General features: G+C 42.0%; 1 protein-coding gene across 1 annotated transcript in view; it reads right to left on the bottom strand.

Moving 5' to 3' along the window:
* The window catches only part of zmiz1a (zinc finger, MIZ-type containing 1a), a 138,270-nt gene that overhangs the window by 11,611 nt on the left and 107,752 nt on the right, over nucleotides 1–18,907 (bottom strand). Inside the window, exons 6-7 of the mRNA XM_034682686.1 lie at nucleotides 17,812–17,917; nucleotides 377–512 (exon numbers count right to left, since the gene is read on the bottom strand). Of these exons, the coding sequence (XP_034538577.1) occupies nucleotides 377–512; nucleotides 17,812–17,917 (242 nt within the window). The remainder of the gene's footprint in view (nucleotides 1–376; nucleotides 513–17,811; nucleotides 17,918–18,907) is intronic.

Raw genomic sequence — 18,907 nt, 5'->3', positions numbered from 1 at the left:
TTTCTCACTAAAAGAAAAAATGAAGGTAAAGTGCATTCATCATAAAACTGTTGAATGTTGCTGAAACATGATGAAATGATTGAAATGAATGATGATGATTCCTTTTTTTTAAAGTTATATTTTTGGCCTTTTTGCCTTTATTTGTAGGGGAGTAGAGAGCGGGGGAGGACATGCAGGAGATGGTCGACCGGCCGGGAATCAAACCGGCGACCCCTGCGTTTTGGGGGTACGTGATGATCTAATGAAAAAAGTTTCATGTAATTAGTAGTATTGTTAAATTGGTAACCTTGGATCTAATAGAGAATGTGGTTTCACTGAACAATTAGCACAGACTGTGTTCATCAGACAGCAGGTGTCTCAGAGACTCCCCACTGACCTGTGCGTGAGGCCGGGCTTCATGCTGTTCATGCTGGGCTGCATGGGGACTTTTCCCTGCGGCTCGTTCTGCCGGTTCTTCTGGTGACGCAGCAGGAGGAGACGACCCAGCTCCTCGCACCACGACGACAGCAGGGCTGTGAGGAAAACACACAGACACACACACACACACACATAAACATAAGCTTTAGCTTCCCTGCAGCACACACAAACACACAGATTTGCCTGAATGGAGATGGGTTTGCACATTGATACATGAGGTGGACGTTTGCAGCTCTGTGTTTGAACGATGGCATAGAGGCTACAGGATTTCCTTTGTTTTAAACATCACTTGTAACAAATCAAATGAATAGATTTACCCGGTGAGGTCTCTCGACAGTGAATCACATGCCCGTTTACAGCCTGAAGTTATTGCTAAAGCCTCCAGGGGGCAGCCTAACTCACTGAACCCCATCGATTGTTTGGCTGTGTGGATTTCACAACAGTTACATCACACCATCTCTACCTGCAGTGTAAAATATAAACTGAAATGTATCCACGGCACAAAAAGGACCTCCTAGATTTTCTGCTTCAGACGGGGAAGGGCTGTAATGGAGCGCGAGAGGTAGACAAAGGCAGAGCGATCGGGGGTTACAGATAGAATCTATTCAGGAAATAAGAAAGTGTGATATCTTCACTCTCCTCCACTTTTCTTCACTCATCATCTCTTCCATGTCCTCTCATATCTCTGAGGACAAATTACACCGTACAGCCTTCTCATCCACTTCAGAAAGCCAAGAGTAGAGATATTTTTCTCCTGCGTGCCAATGATGTGCCAATATGATTCTATTTTTTCCCCAATGCCAATCAACTTGTCTGTTCTGAATCAATCAGAGTTTTTGGCTCATTTAAAACACTGTGCTTTTGATTTTTTTAGGAAGTCAGCATGACAAACAAACAAAAGGAAAGATAACTGTGTTCAGAGTCTAATTTAATAATTTAAAATGCTATTTTTAGCCGTGTAGACCCAGATACACCAGCTTTTAGGAAGAGCTGCTACCAGGTTTGGGTTTTTTGAGATGTGAAATTATTTTAAAAATGCATGTGGGAGGATTAAACAGTCTGCGACCCTGAAGTTGGCGATGCAATGTGAAGATTTATAAAGCCAGGAAACAAAAACTGTCCATCAAAATGACTTGTGAATTTAACAGAAGTAAAAGCATGCTGTAAATGTAAAAATAAAGTGACCGCTGTGACTAGCTGTCTACATTTATACCATCTGCAACCTGAGCTTTATGATAAACAAAGTGTAAATAATGTGTTATCTTTTCTAAGCAATTAATATTGTATCTTATAAGTGAGGAACGGAACAGGAGAGAATAGGAGAGAGGAAAAAGTGCAGAACAAAGGAGAGGAGCAGTAACACTTTATTCTGGAGGGGTGGAGAGAGCCAAGCCTCCTAGTTAAAGAGGAATTATTCCACCCTGCCATTACAGAGAGCTTATCTCCCCACTAAATCACCACCTCCACACCGAGGGACTGTCTCTTCAACTGGCAACCCACCATTTAGACCTAAAGATCAGCGCAGAGTGAGCACAAGTGATGGAGTAGCTCTGAGAGGAAGAGAGAGCGCGAGAGAGAGGTGGTGACTTATCATATCAGTGTGGCTACGAGCATCCAAATCTAACACGGCCAAGGCCAGAAGTCATTCATAATAGAGTGAGGTTTGCTTGGGGCAATGTGCATATTTAGCCAGCTTAGTGAAGTCAGTGTACATGACCTTGTTTTCACCACATAGTCCCCCCTGTGTTAAACCAGCTGCCAACACCAGCACACACCCACAACTACAACTACAACTACCACACGCCTCTCTGCTCTCAGCCTGCTTTAAACGCCTGTCTCATATCAAACATGCACACACCCACATTCCTCCCAGACATTTCTTTTTTTCATTTCATTTGACAACTCTAAGTTCTATTGTGATCCATCTGTCTAAACTGTTATTACGGGTAATTAAGGTGTAACTTTGCTAATAGAGAACAAGAGGATCAGGTGCCAAGAGCGCAGAGAAATGCTATGCCAAGTTCTCTGACGCCTCTTTATTTGGGCCATTTACTGAATTTGATCAACACTAAAGCTTAAATCATTCTCAGCTACCTGGTGGAGAAGAGCCAAGGCTGACGTTTCAAGCCTTATTTAGTGGAGAAGTTGCAGAAAAGCTCCACAATGCTAACCAAAACGACACAGGATGGGCAAAAAAAGGTGCACCAGCATGAAACATGATGTTAAGTTTAATCACTTTCCTCAGATCCACGATCATGAGATAGATTTACAACTTCATGAAATAGTAACTTTGCTTCATGGTGAGCAAATTCTACCGCACAGAGATCAAAGACAGAGCTTGGTGGGGGGGAATGGTTCTAGTTTTTTCTCCCAACACAGACAGAGACACAGAGAGAGAGGAAAAGTGATGTTTTTTTTATCTCTCTGTCTGCATGCAGTTTGAATGTTTAATGGTGATTTTTGTCGAGCTTTTTCCCAAACACTGGATAATCTGGAGGATCAAGTATGAGCTCTGAAGAAAGTCAATGCTGTTTAGTGATGTGTTGACATAACAGTTTACAGTAGGGAGAGATTGTAGCTACAGTTTGTCAGTGTAGGCTACTCTGGAGTGTTGTGTGAAAGCACTTTATCACACTTTGAAGGACTGTAATTAAGTCATTATATTTTTAAGTCCAACAAAACATAAAAAAATCATACTTGTCTACTTTGGTAACAAATCAGAACAAAAATATTATAGCCTACAATCATAATTTCAGTCCCAGCAGAGTCGGTTTGCGGCAACATGTAGTATTCTTTTCTTTTCCTCATAACAAAATATATGGCTGTGTTTATCACAATATCAAAATAACATTATGCCTCACACTACTCTCTCTAGAGACGTTTAAAGAAGTGTTTCCCTACCTTTAAAAGAAGTTGCTGCTGCCCATACAAATCCAGTAATTGCATTTATCTAGGCTAATCTAACCATTCATGCCATCACACTGCGAGTGGACACATCAGAATGCATTCATGAAAGAACAGGAAGGCATTTCAAACTAACCCTTTAAGTACATGACTCCAGTCTAGGTGACCAAGTTCTCCGGAGTTCATTTGAGTCCCCATAATGGGCTTTGACACAGTGAGCTCTTCCTAACAACTGGTCTGTTTAGTCCCAGGCCAGCAGAGAGAGAGCAGAGAGAGCAGAACATAAGCTTATTTCTCAGGGAACTCTCCTGAACCCTCTCGAACAGCTCCGGTTCTTAGAAGCTGCAGCTTTCTAAGTGAGTAATGCCCCGAGACATATGGGCCCTCCTCACGCAGGCTGTGTTTAATGCTGTATGGCTGACTGATAGCAGAAGCCCAGGCTCGTTCTCACCTCACCTCAGCCCCTCTGGGAGCTGCAGGGAGTCGGAGTAAGCCCTGGTAACAGGCTGCAAGGCCCATTAACTAATGACAGAGTGGGTGTACAAGTCCTCTTTTACAAGCAAACCCCAACACTAATTACTATGAACTCTGATAGCGCTGTGTGTGTGCAAGCGTTTGTGTGTGGTTAAAGTGTTTGAGCGTTTCTTTTCACTGGTTAAATCAAGACATACTGCTGACAATCTCATTCTTAAGACACTAAAAATGTGTGAACTGTGACTTAATAGAGTTAGGGTGAGCCCACCGAGTAGATAAACACCTGACACAATTTCAATGTAAAGCCAAACATGCAGCACATTCTACTGTTGTGGTACCACTCAGTGTTACATGTTGGTTTCCTGCAATAAAGCAGAGTGAAATAAAAACACACAAATACAAAAATGCACAAAAACAATGCTAATGCGCTTAAGGTGTCATGTGAAGATGTACATCTAGGCCTGCAAATTACTGCTCATTTAAAACATCTGTAAAACCCTCTGAGCTTACCATTAAGTCTCAGCTAGAACCATACTGGGTGCACAGCTGATTTTGCTAGCTGTGTCTGATGTTAAACTTTCAGTTAACCCTCCTGTTATGTTGCGGGTCAAACTGACTCTTTTTTAAAGTCTATTTTAGGCAATATATGCCTTCCAAACCAGCTAAATGCTGCATAAAAATCTGGGCAGCATCTGACAGAAGAGGAGTAGTGTTCATTTATCGACATCACTTCATAAAAATAAAAAGATTCAAAATTTAAAATAAAATAAACAAAAATCTGTCATGTAAAACTGTTGTATTTATATTTAGGGATTTCCAATGTACATTAAAACAAGTTTTAACATTAATTTTGAGTGAGTTATCCTCATTGAACCATGATCTGTGAGAATTAAAGAACACCAATGGACCAAATCTTGATTTAAATGGTTAGTAATGGAGTTCAAAATGAGATTAGAAAAAATGTGTATTGGGATTTTTTAGGGTTCTGACACTTTTGGATAATTGAATATGGCCGGGTCAAATTGACCCAGGAATATTATTGCTGTTCCAGAGAAATTGACATAACAGGAGGGTTAACACAACAATGATGCTAAGTTTTATAGCTGAGGCTAGTTTTAAACTCTCTGGTAGACCCTACAAATGTTGGCTAATCTTGTTAGCTCCAGCTAATTCTAAACTCTGCAAGACCCCGCACATGTTGCTAGCTCAAGCTATGTTAAACATTATGCTAGCACCCCTCGGATGTTTGCTAACTGTGTTATATCTGAGTAATGAAGCACTCAATTAATATTCGCAAATTTTGCTAGCTATTACTAATTTCAAAACCTCTGCTAGCCCCCACTGTTGTTTGGTTATCTTGCCATCTCTGACTAAACTCTCTACCAGTACTTCAACGATTCATGCAAATTTTTTTTTTTTCAGTTTCACTTGTCAAACTGTCTGCTAGCAGCCAGCTGATGTTTTCTTATTTTACAAGTACTGACTATTGTTAAACTCTCTGCCACCACTACATTGATGTTTGATACTCTTACATAATAAGTTGCCTAAAATCAGACCTTTTAAGCTCTGACACAGTCGGCTATTAACAAGTATCAGCATAACATTAGAAGACCTTTTTGTGGCAAGGCTGCTTTAAGTTAGTTAATTTAGATATTGGTGACCACTAGTGCACACTACCCTTTTGGGGTTTTTCAAGGATATTTCAGAGCTACTATAATAGCAGGTAAATGTTTTACCTGTAGAAGTCAATTCTGAATATGTTTCGGGGGCAGCAAATTCTGGAATATTTATTCCAATGTGGCGAAAAACTGTTTATCTTTAAAATGTTATAAAGGATGCTTGAAAAAACTTTTAACTTCTGTTACTTAGTTATACTCATCATGCTCAACCACATACTCACAAACAGGTGTCCATACACATCATATTTTGTACTTTTGAATTATGTTGATGTAATAACTGTATTTATATTAATTGTTAATTTTGTATATTCTTATGTTATTTTATTTTCAGTATCAACTATTGTCTTTATATGTGTCAATTTAGTATTTTTTAAATTCATTTTTGCTATTAGAACACTATTTGGATGGAGGCTTCAAATAAGCTCTCTGAATTTTCTGCCTCTTCCTGCACAGTGTATTTTTATCTTTTCTCTTTTTTTGTGTGTATTTTCTTTTAATTATGCAAATAAATAAACATAAACATAAACAAGAAATTCCTGAAAAACTGTAGGTGAATTTTACATCTATTGGATTTGCATAAATAAAAATTACTGTAAGTTTTTTTTTCTTAATGTTCATGTTTAAGACCTGATTGGAAGAAATTGTTCCTTTAGTGTAGCAGCTACACAGGATGAAGATACATGGAGTGGAGATACAAGGTATTTCTTGTAGCCACATGAACTACTATGCTCTCCACGACCCTGAGAAATGTATACCCTTACATCACAACTGAGAATAAAATTGCACAAGATCTGGCCGTTAGGCCACATTTGATCACCTACACCACCGACATCAGGCTTTAATAGAGACATGTAGTGCAGAGCATGCGGCTATACTGTATACGTTTGATAACAACACAGACAGAGGAGAAAATACTGCACATAAAATTACACTTTTCTGAGCATGAACATTGCAGCACTAGACACAGAAGCCTTCTGAGACAATGTGTGGGATGATAAAAAGAAGCAATTTATAATAGATATCAGAGACAGAAGTCTGTACAACACTGGCAGGTAGGTCTGTGTGGGTACAGAGTATTATGCAGAAGACGGATATGGGGGAGATATAAAATCCTGCAAATTAAAAAAAAAAAAAATCATGCGTTTTGCAAAAAGTGTAATGGAAGCTATTTAAGCAGTCAATGATATTCCCCATCCTGCCCCCTCTCTGTTCAGCCAACTTCTTCAGAGGTAAGAGCATGTCAAATGGGCTTTAGTCTCAACAGCTTGGAGGCAGAACAACTCAAACATGCCCTGCAGAGAGACAGCTCTGTGTCAGAAATCACACTCAACCTAAACCAGGCCTTTAATGGAGCTAACTCTCTGCGCATAGAAAAAAAAATCTAAATCTGAATTAATCTCTCTCTTAAACTGTGTTTTTTTTTCTCATTTGGTTGCCTTTTACATTCTATTTTGTCTATTTCCTTGTTGGGCCAGTTTGACAGAATTTCATCGACGACCTCTGGCTAAGCACCAGACATGAGGACAGAGGGAGGAGCGGGGGAGGATGGATGGAAGGATGCTAGACAGAGGACAGGTGGATATGGAGGGAGTGGGCATATCCCCTCCTCCCCAGGAATGTTTGTGTGTGGGTCACAAGCCAAAAAAGAGAGAGATGCTGCAGCCCAGAAGGGAGGGTAAAGCTCTACCTGAGTCACTCTGACATCTCCTGCAGGTGCTGGTTTCTGTGGGGTTCAAATTACACATTTTTAAGAAGGGGCAGAGTTATTAGATTCAGCATGAACACCAAACATGATAAAGAATGACGGCTGGATCTGACTGAAGGTGCAATATGTCGGAGCTCTGGTGTGGTATGAGGGATCTCTATGTTGCATGTGGCCAAAGAAACAAAACATTTACAGTCCGGGTGGAGGGTTAGGTCAATCTAAGCTTGATGGAGATTTGCTTAAAAGATCCAAATGTTTGAGTAAAGTTTCAAACATAAGTATGTGTATATATATTCTTTTTGGTAGTGGTAAGGAGTTGCAAAAAAATAAATAAGACGACGCAAAGCTCAAGTATTTTGTGCTGAAAGTCTCAAATTTTAAATGAATTAAGGAAAGAAAAAATTGTTAAAAACGCACATACATTAAGAGTGGGTCCCCACTGATACAATAATATCACAATACTTAACTATCAAATATTATCACTTTTCATTTCATTTTTTACATAACATACTTTGTGTTGTTTTGCATTTCATAACTTTTTAAACTTTAAAAAAATACATCAAAAAACATTCTTAATACCTTCTTTAAGGAACATGATTTTTAGTTAAAGCTCCAGCTTTCTTTTAACTGCCATATCTGTCGTCCACGCTGTCGCTGTGGAAAATATATCGTCTGTTTCTGCAATGTGATGTAAATCGTCTCATCTGAAACATACCCTGTGACAACAACAGAGGCGTGTCCAGACTTATGTGACTGGGGTTGCACAACTGGGACACTAACTTATGCAGAGGTGGTATAAAGTTTGTGCTCAAATAGACACGAGTAAGTAGCATTTATCAAGCTGTTCTGCTTCAGCTTATCATATTTACTTCAATTAATAACATTAAAGTATCACAGAGTGCGCATGTAACTTTAAAATAATGCCACAGAATGGCAATATTTAAATCCTCCAATCTTAATCCTTTCCAAAATCACAAATTAAAGTACTTAAAAATGCAAGCAAAGGTAAACTCATGCACACAGTCAAACTACAAATAATAGTTCTGTTAGCAATGATTCAAGGGGCAGAAGTTTGCTCTTTTTTTATGAGGGACTGGTTCCTCCTTTACGCACGGGCCCTTGGAAACAGAAGGACTGAGTATTTTTCAACAATTAAAATACCAACATAATAAAGTGTCCTACATTTAAGTGCAAAGAAAGTGCATAGTAGCTTATTGCAACACTGTCCAAACACTTGATCTTAACACAAGTCCAGTCTTCAATGAGGCAAGTAACCAATCATAGTTCAAGATTTAGGGATGGCATCAGATTATAAAGGGTCTGGATGGCAGTGCAGTCTTGTTTGCTTTGATAGCTCATTTAGAGGAATCAGTATTAAGATATGATGTGATGTTCTTTATTGTCAATGCTGCACATATTACCTGCTCCTTCAAAAATCACCACAATGACACAAAAACACATAAATAAATAAGAAAAAATACAATAAATAGTACACATTCATACAACACACAGCATAGTCTTAAAGAGAGAACACCATAACACTGTCCCAACTCTAACAGGCTATTTACTATTTAAAATTCTAATAGAGATCGGCACAAAGGAGTTTTTAAAACAAATCAATTTACACTTGGGGACTCCTACCTTCTTCCAGACGGTAAAAGTTCATACTCAGAGTAAAGGATGTGCAACGGGTCGACAAGTATTCTCTGAGCCTGCCCAAGAACACACTGCTCCTAAATGGCCTGTAGGGAAGGGGTTGCCAGTCATTCCTATGACCTATTGATTTCAGTCTGTCCCATAACAAGCTCAAAAACGTTTACTAAAGCTTTAATTTAAAATGAAATAATGATGTCTCTGTATTTGCTTCACTTATTAATATTAATATTAACTTTTCAATACGTAAATGAAAAGCTGAATCTGTTGTTACATTCGCAGTAGAAATCTACAGTGGGTGAATGCTGTTGGCATCACTTTGTTGATGCAGCATGGCTTTAAAAACATTGTGACACTATGATGCATCATTTTTTAAAAACATACTCCCTAAAAATACTCCCATGATGAAGTAACAAACATAAACATTCAGTTAAAAATAACTCCTGTCTATTGGCCAGCTCTACCTGACGGGTTGTTTGTTGCATCCTGTAAATTCAGTTCTTTGAATGACCTCACAGACCACATCCCTCGCACAGCACTACAGGTGTGCGCTGGGTACATTTGTTGTGACGGAGGTTACAGCTCTGACCTGCAGATTTAACCTACATCGCCAGTGGAATATGAAATACAGGTGGTCGGTGTATCTGCGTCACATGCTCTGTGAGTCAGCATGTCCTGCTTGCAGGACTAAGCCTGGGGGTCACAACCTTCCACATCTGTATCAGAGAAACCGTCACAACACACAACCGTCTCGCGCACAGCACGATAACACACACACCTAACATCCACATCTGAGTCACATAGTAAATATGCACAGTTGCAGTCATGTAAGGCATGTAAACACACACGAGTACACAGGTAAGTAGACACAAGCATACGTAGAAAAACAGAAAAAAAAGGAGAGTAAATATGAAACGAGAGGTGTGTGTGGGTGGGTAAACAAACACAGTCAGTGTCTGGGTTTTGTGAAGTATACAGTAAAGCTCCTCACTCGACTAGAACGAGCATCAGAGAACGGCAGGCTGTGAATGAATTGCTCTTATCAGCTATGTGCAGATCCCCACCACTGGAGGGGAACTCACAAATATCACACGCCTAATTATAAGCAGACACACTCCTTGTCTCGACTTCCACAATGTGTCTTTTAACCTCACACTGTTGTTGTTCCTCCGATGAAACTATTAGGGTGAAAAACACAATCAAGAATTCTGAGATTTCTTCGGGGCTGCTGTTTCATAATAGATGAGACGGTGATTAAAAAAGATGACATTCCAGCTGCGGGCCTTTTTACAGGTGAATTAGTAAGAGGAAGAACTTCTTGAGGAGATGTCAAAACACCTCAGCAGTAGCGCTGAATGGAAAAGGAGGCAATTAACAAGGCTGAAGAATTTTTACAAGTGTTTCCTGAAACACATCCTGCAAGATGTGTTTCTCTAACGCCTGGAGGGAGGTTGCAGAGAGCACCACCCTCAATACCTGCCGTCAGTTTGTCCCACCTGAAATTCTGCTCTCAAATTCGAAGCAAGAAAATGTAACACAACTTGCTTTTTCAAGTGACAGGAGGGAGGAAGAGGGTGGAGGGAGGGGATGTGAGTCCGGCATGACAATGATTCATAGAGGAAAAAAAGAAAAGCAGAAACATGCTGCAAAAACAAACCGTGAGCTTACAGTTCAAAGTCAAATGTCATGAATGAGTCACTAAACAGCCTGATGGGAAGTACTCAGGAGGTGTGTTGAGTACAAACAAAGCTTTAGAGCCAGAAAGAGAGAGAGAGAGAAAAGAGGAAGGCTAGAGTGGCTGCATGTGGCTGTGAGTGTGGTTTATTTGAGGATGCAGACGGTTTCAGCACTCAGGCTAACCGGAAGTGCTAAAGCTCCATAACAGCTAGCTGGTAGACGCATTGTGTTATAGTATTTCCCCGCATAGGTCAACAGATGATTGTGTTATTGTTTGCAAGAGCTGTCTGCCAATTAAGTTGTCAGTGTTAAGGTTAGACGGAGCTCTGATTGAACAGCCTGCAGCATCATGTCGCTTTTATAGCCCGGCTAACCTTTCCTCATTCATGAGGTAGAAGTGCACTCTCCCGTTATGAGACATTTGAGGAGCATTAAATAGTTTAAAACACCACCAGAGGATTAAAACAAAAAAGCAGTCCTTTCTGTCTGCTTATCTAACTGCATTGTCCTTCCATGACTACTTCCCCCTCCCCTCCTACCCCTCCTCCTCCTCTTCTCTCTCTCCTAATGAGTGGACAGGCAGACAGGCTCTGGCCCCAAGCACAGGTCAACAACTTAAAAAAAGAATCCACAGTGGAAAGTGGGTCATCTTCTCTTGACATAGAAACACGGACGCACACATAGAAACTGGCGCTCAACACATACATGGATATGCGCTCCTTAAGGTTGGAGAAAGCTGTTGAATGCACGAAGCTGCAGAGGAACAGGGTGAACTGAACCTTTGCAGCAAGATGGGAAGAAGTCTTTTTGCATTTGCATGTATGTAAAGTCATTTAACCTTACATGTGTTTGTTGTTCTATTTGTGTGCAATCAAATCTTACACTCCTGGCCTACAAGCCTGTAAAAATAACCCACACTCACCCAAAGCTTGACCCCTTAAATGCCCATCAACATACCCATAACCTCTCCTCTAACCTTGACCAACAAAGCCCAGAAACAAGCCAGAATGCAACCAATATGATGTACTGTCCACACACACAAAAACCCACTTACAGCCTTATGATAGAACAGCATGTAGGTCAACCTGTGGTCAGCTGATCCATCCTGATCCTGTCTTGTGTGAGCAGCCTGTGTTTAGCCTACACTCACGCTGGCACACCAGATAGAAGATAAGAGCCAACATTATTCAAGGCCTGCATTACGAATGCAACTGTGATGTCAAAGCACGGTGTAAATAATAAAACAGTTCTGCTTTCAGAGTTTCTAAAAAGGCAACATCCGGCTACTTCTGCTTCAGTTTGTGCAACTCTAATTAATCTTCTTAGACTGTAGCTGCTCCATTGGCCTGCTAACCCCTGATCCTGCCCCCACGCATGGACGCAAATAATACAGCAAATACTTCTGTGCAGGGATACACGCATGGATAGCAGAGAAACACAAACACACACACACACACACACACACACACACGCACACGCACGCACACACGCACACACACTTACCCAGAGCCAAGCAAAGTCCCTGCACATCTCATCTCATTCCCTTCATAGCGCAGAGAAAAAGACTCAAGTGTCACAAATGCTCCTGTTCCCGCAGAGGCCGGTGGCAACTCTCAAAGCTTTCGCTGCTCCCAAAGCCTCCTGCCTGCGCCTTATCACTCTCACTCTCTGCACATATCCTTTACTCTGCTCACTCTTTCTTTCTTTCTTACTTCCTCCCTCTCTCTCTCTCTCTCTCTCTCTCTCTCCTCGTCCTGTCTTCCTCTCTCTTTTCTTTTTTTTCTTTTTTGCTCTCTCTCTCTCTCTTCCTCCTCCCTTTGCTCTCTGATCTGTCTTTTTTCCCCTTGTCCAGCGTCTGCACAATGCACATCAATTATTCAGAGGCAGTCTCCCGGTTTCTCTCCGGCTTATCCAATCAGAGCAAGGGCTGTGCACTAATGGGCTCCTGCTGTACCTGCTACCGGCTCCAACACACTCTCGAGACAGCAGGAGGGGGTAGGAGGGGAAGGGGGGAGGGAGGTTGGATAGACAGAGGGAGAAGAGGAGACAGTAGAGGAGGAGGGAGGATGAGAGGAAGAGATAACGACAGCGAGCCGACGCAGACAAACAGGAGTAGAGATAGAGAAGGTAAGATATCAGTGCTTCTCACCTCTGTCGTGAGGTGCTGTTATTGATGTGCTCAGTCTAGTCAGCCTAGCGCTCCATTGCCCTGTTCCTCTAAAGTGCTATCACACACACAGAATGACACATGAATAATCCGTCAATGTGACTGCCATTTGTCAGGAAGGACAAAAAAACCCAGAAGAAACAACTCTGCAAGCTCAGATTGCAAACTTGCATACATGGGTGGAGCTTAGTATGCTATGCAGTCTGGCTGGAAGCCAATGCATGAAAAAAAAGGAAGTGGGAGAAGAAGAAAGTATGAGATGTAAAGATCAATCTTTACAAAGGCTGTAAGCTATCAGCCTTATCAGAGCAGGGATTCCTGCCTGCAGGACAATCTAATCTGACAACATCCCCTCGTCTTCATCACAGGCAACTTTGTAAATCCAACTTACATCACATCAGAGAGCAGCCGAGTGCAGCTGAATTAAAGACGAGGCAGGTTGAGGGTGAATCTGAGTTCATCTTCTCCTCACCAGCCCCCCGAACATAACCATAAAAAAATGGATGAATGAACATGAAAGATCTGAACTTGTCATAGTTCTCTCTCTTCTTACCAAAAAAGTTGTGATGTGCCGTGCAGCTGAAGAGCGGGGAAAGCCCACTGGCCCTGTGACAGCGGAGGGAAGTTGTCTTTTGTGTGGCTTTTCTGTGTGACAGACGCGCTCAGTCATCAACAGTTTCAGAAAAAAATATCCCACGCACACACAACGGAGGCATTGTGGGACAGAAATATCACTTGTAAAGGGTGTGTCAAAAGCCCCTAAGGGGGTGACGGGTAGGGGGTTGAGTTCTGAGGTGAGGGTGCCAGATCAGTCAACCCTGAACAAAAAGAGGATTTAAATCATTTGCTCATCCAGATTTGACTAAAAACAAAGTCTTCTTTGTGGTGCCGGCTCAGCTGGGATATTAAGAAAATGAATTTACTTGCAACTGTGTGAATCAAACCAATTAAGCAGTCAGTGATAGAGGACCCACTGAGCCCAGGGCACAAATTCAGCTACCCTAATAAAGTAGTTCCCCATGAGCTTTGTTTCTTCAAACTTAATAGTGAAGTTCTGAGGGTAGTTTCGGGGTTGCGAAGGGGTTTCATCATCTAAGGCGAACCGCTGGAGAGTGTCAGAGGAGAGGCCCATGCGCTAAAAATAACCTCTGTTTCCTGTTAATAATTCAGCGCGCTGCTCTTACTCAGCAGTAATTAAATATAAAAGTCTGTAAGGTTGATTGGGTCAGTAACAAAGGATGCCTACACCTTCCTCTAGTTCTACACACGCAGCTCAAAGATGGAAGGAAAGACGGGGTGAGAAAATCAATCAAGTGGACGTAAATTGAGACGGATAAGTGGAAGAAATGTTGTAGGAAGAGGAAGAGGGAGAGGAGTGTGTGTGTGTGTGTGTGTGTGTGTGTGTGGGGGGGGGGGGGGGGGGGGGGGGGGGGGGCGCTCACACACTCTGCAATGAGTCTACGGTCTAATGGGAGCACTTCTTCTCACTCTGAATTATAGGAGTTGTTGAAGTGTTGTTTTTTCCTCAGCTCTGACTGTGTTTGTGTGTGTTTCACAGGACACAGGGTGAGTTACAACCACACCCTGGAAGTTTTCTGTCACTGTTGACACAGCGGAGTGGTTGTTTTCCTGATGTGATCGCCCTGCGAGCAGCACGCACTGTTGACTGACCGGGGCGCTGACGGCTCTGCAGCTCAGCCGGGACTATTTCTTTTTAATGTCAGATTTGAGTGGGTGGTAAGGAGAGTGGGGGGGAATTTACCAACCATCAAGAACAAAGCTAATCCCTTCTCATCATATTTTCCCTTTTTCTCTTTCAAACACTCACTCTTAATCAGCTGAAGAAGAGAAACGAACAACAAAAACATCAAAGAGCATTATCATTCATGTACATAAAAGGGATCTTTAAAACTCCCTGCTGGTTTACCACAACAGCTTGAGCTTAAACTGCTGCGTATTCTGATAACATGCAACGCCAACATAAATTATTGAAGCATTATTTCATCTAGACAGAGAAACAACAAGCAGCAACCTGCAATATGACTTAAACATTAAAGGCGGTTTTTCGAAGAACATAGTGATCATTCCAGGGAGCAGCTACTTCTAATCCAGAGCGAGTCCAGTCATGTTCCAAACATAAAACACAAACTGAGTCACAAGATTTACTTTCATCTAATTGAAACCTTAAAGTCAGGGACGTCATTGAGCGGAGGAGGCATGAAAGTTGTCATAAAGAGTGCAGAAGTTGTCATAATGGTATTTTGGTGGTTTATTGCTGCGGCCCTGTGCTTCATAATGAAAGAGGACAAAGTGCTGCGAGCTTGGTGGCAGATTCACTGAGGAAGGAAACAGTAAAACCCTCGATAGATTACGTGGCTAATCTGATTTGTTGTCTGCTGAACTTCACAGCAGCGGCAGCAGCAGCTCAGGGTCTATTAATGCTGTGTGTTTGTTTGTAGGGCAGCAGCACAACTATTATCTAATGAAGCTCTCAGACTGCAGATTATTACCCAGAAAACATAAACAACTGAGAGACCATGTAACAACAGAATTTCAGACTACTTCACAAAACATTCGAGGAGTTCACGACGCAGAAATCTCAACCTGGTAGATTCTTCTTTCATGCGAGTTAACTGTGTCGAACCATGCTAGCTGGTAGCGATGAAGAGCAGAGTTAACAGTGCTAATGCTAGCTCGCCTAACAGCAGATAAGTCTCTTCTCTGGCTCATTCCAGATTAGAGCAACATGCTAATCCCCACCAGGCCTCACCGCGGGGTCACAATCTGCAGACAGCTCATCAGCAGCGCTGTGATGTCGCTGAAAATCTCTCAACTTTACTCGACAGATGTCAAAGGGCAACTTTTCATACTTTTATATCCGGAGAAGTGCAACGTTAGGCGCCTGTGTGTGTGTGTGTGGTTTGTGTATTTGTGCGCTAAATTGGAGTTTAAGTGTTGTACGACAAACAAAATTACAAAATAAAGCACAAGACTTCTTAATGAATCCAGGATGAGAAATCTGTTCTTTTCGCTGTAGATCTGATTATCCTGCAGTAGCCTCAACACAGGGATTACTGGATTTACTGAAAGTTGAATTTTATTTGAACTCTGTTTTTTCTGCAAAATCATCTGCCCTATTTTTGTAGTTAACTGCATGCACACTGCAACAATTCAGCAGTTATCATTACGACTCAATTTTGCAACAACTCAAGTTGAAAAACTAGGGTAGCAATAATTGTTCCATCAATGTCCTCCTTAACTGAAGCTCTGAAAGAAAGCATCAGTGTGATTGATCCGCAGTCTTAAGAGCCTTCCTCTTCCCCCTGAGGAGCCCACACAGAGAATCCCAGACTCATCGGCCCTCGTCTGGGGATCTCAGGTGTCAGATCTGTGGCCCTCTGTCGCCATGCGGGCTGTCGAGGATTGTGCATTGTGCTGGGGCAGCACAATTAGACTCACAGAAGTGAGTTAAGACACTCAAATCAAACCGTACAGACGGAGCTAACAGAGCAATGAGAGCCAAATGCTCCTCTGCAGCTTTGTTGACGCATTTGTAAGACAATTGCATGTTTGTCTGAGTTAAAGTGTGCATCACGTCTCCTCTGTCGCCCTCCCGTCTGCTTTCAGACAGACGTCCTTGTAAGGGAGGCAAGACGGATGTTCAGTGAGTAAGATCAGCCCCTGAGTCACATCTGCCTCCCACCCCCAACAGCCGGCCTGTGACTGGCTGCATCACAGCTCGCATGCCTCCCCCACCACCACCCCATAATATATAATCACACTACACTTCCCATTTGTCGGCCGTGCATAAACAGCTCTTCCCTGAAACCCTGTGCTGTCTTCTATTAGATCCCAGAACCATCAGCAGGCCTGAGGATGATTCTGATTGTCAGGCGGGCGCAGACAGGCAGCCTGCACAACAATCGCATTACACCGACACAAGAACACAGACAGAGAGAGAAATACAGCAATCAATATCGTACACTGACGTCTGTCTGACCACTTAAGTTCCCCCAAACAAGATGCTTCCCACCACAACTGAAAGAGGATATTTTCAGCTAGAGCAAATGTCAGAATGAGAGGAGCAATGCGAGTAAAAAAACAGCAGAAACAGATGCCTTTCTGCTCTCTGCTTATTCAGTCACAACACTGCCTAAAATATCTGAGCGTGTTATGAAACCCTGACATATTTTCTTGTCACAAAAACAGAAAAATCAGACAGTTTAATCCAAATATTTGACTCTCGCTGCTCTCATTTATGTAACTGCCGCACTAAGGTTTATCTGTGTTCTGACTGGATGGATACAGCTTTGTCAGGTCTCTGTCAGGCAGAGTGAGCGCTCCAGCACACATCAGCGACACCTCCCCGGCCATCCATCTCTTCTCTCTCTCACTCTTTCTCTCTCTCTCTCCTGCTTCTGCACATTTCACTTTGACAAATGTACAAGAACAGGCTGCTCCTGCAGGAGTGTGGGAGCAAGAGGGGAGGGGAGGTATGGATCCGGAGCGGAGGGAAGGATTCGAGAGATAAATGTCTAAAGGAAGGGTTTCTGTTCTGTCTTTCTCTCTGGTTGTGTGTGTGTGCATGCAGACTGCATATGTGTGCAAAAGACTGTTGACTGGACTGTTTTTGTGAGGCTACCACCCAGACAGCTCATCTCAATAGCACATTAATGTTTAATGCAGGCTAAAAATATCTGACATTATAATGCCCTGTGGGCTTCTTGTGTAACGTCTGTGCTCGCAGTTGCTTGTAGAGATCAAAAAATTCTCAACCACAGTTTCATAGGACACATTAGGAGACAATTTGGACCGTTCTTACTTTTTTAAACCTTTTAGTGAAAGTGAAAGTGAAAACATAATTTGAAGACTGTTAAAATAAAGAGATCAGAACATAATGAGGAGCTGCTACATGTGCATCATGGCCTCAGCAAAACAATGAAACACGACTCACTTCTGATAACTTTAATGCATACAATTCAATTTTGGGTTTCATTTCCTTAAAAGGCTGGATAATTATAGCGAGAAGAACAATGAGCACCGTGTCGTCCACTGTCTTGCACGTCAACAGCAGTAAATGGGATGAAGTATGAGCATGCACTTGCTAGTGTTTGAATAGAAATGTTAGGTCTTACCTGCAGACTTGGGGGTAAACTTGTCTCTATTTGCAGCACACACAGCCAGCAACCTATAGCCCAGGTCCAAGTCAAAGCCCTGCTGAGCAGCAACACGACTCACCACCTGAGGGGAGAAGAGCATGGCTCATGAGAAGTGGAGAGGATGCAGGAGCATGTTTGCCTGTCCAGAACCATTTCTGACATGTAGAGTACATATTCCTACAGGCTAAAACACTGATTGCTGACATCTGACTTTGACTTACAAAACTCTCTGAACTATGATATGATTGTCTAATATTGTTGCATGAAAATCTCCCTGAAATATTTGTCACAGGGCCAATTAAACTGTGGTATTGGATCATTGACTGTATAAAATATGGACGTAGTATCTGTGACGTCACCCATCTGTTTCTGAAGCACTGTTTTGAGGCCGATCGGCAGCGGCAGCCATATTGCTGCTGTTGGGTGATTTTGACGTAAAGAGGCGGGCTTTGAGCATCCTAGCCAACAGCTACAGTGTTCCCGCCTGTCAGTCAAGTCAGCTGTGCCCCTCATTGGAAGACTCGTGATCTCAATATCTTCGAAACTGATGCGTTGGAAAAAAATTCACCCCCCTACAGTGTGTGCCGATCAAGAAATGAGCTATCCAGACTACACTCGTCTTTTGTACCAGGCTGTAAACATGTTTATTTCTGCTGTAAAGATCGGCTTCTTTGGATTGGTGTGGATGTGGTTTCTGGTACTTCCGGAGCCAGCCTCAAGAGGATCCTTGATGAAGTGCAGTTTTTAGCACTTCCGCATTGGACTCTCTCTATTTTTGGACCGGACGTTGCCGCTTGTATTGGATAGATAAATATACTTTATTGATCCCCCATTGAAGGAAATTATTTTGTTCCAACCGCTTACAACATGTAACAGGGGAATACAACAATGTACTTACATAGTTAAAAATAATTATAATAATAAAAATGATAAAATAATAATAAAACAAGTATAAAAAACAAGAATGGAGACAGGATAAGCTGCAAAAAAAGTGTTTTTAAATGGTTTTATAAAACAAGTAGAGTGTATCTAAAGCTCTTTATAATCCCTCTGCACTGGAGCTAATTTCTTT

This window comes from Notolabrus celidotus, chromosome 4 (genome assembly GCF_009762535.1).
Source record: "Notolabrus celidotus isolate fNotCel1 chromosome 4, fNotCel1.pri, whole genome shotgun sequence".
Classification (NCBI taxonomy): Eukaryota; Metazoa; Chordata; class Actinopteri; order Labriformes; family Labridae; genus Notolabrus; species Notolabrus celidotus.
This window is presented reverse-complemented; position numbering and strand designations above follow the sequence as displayed.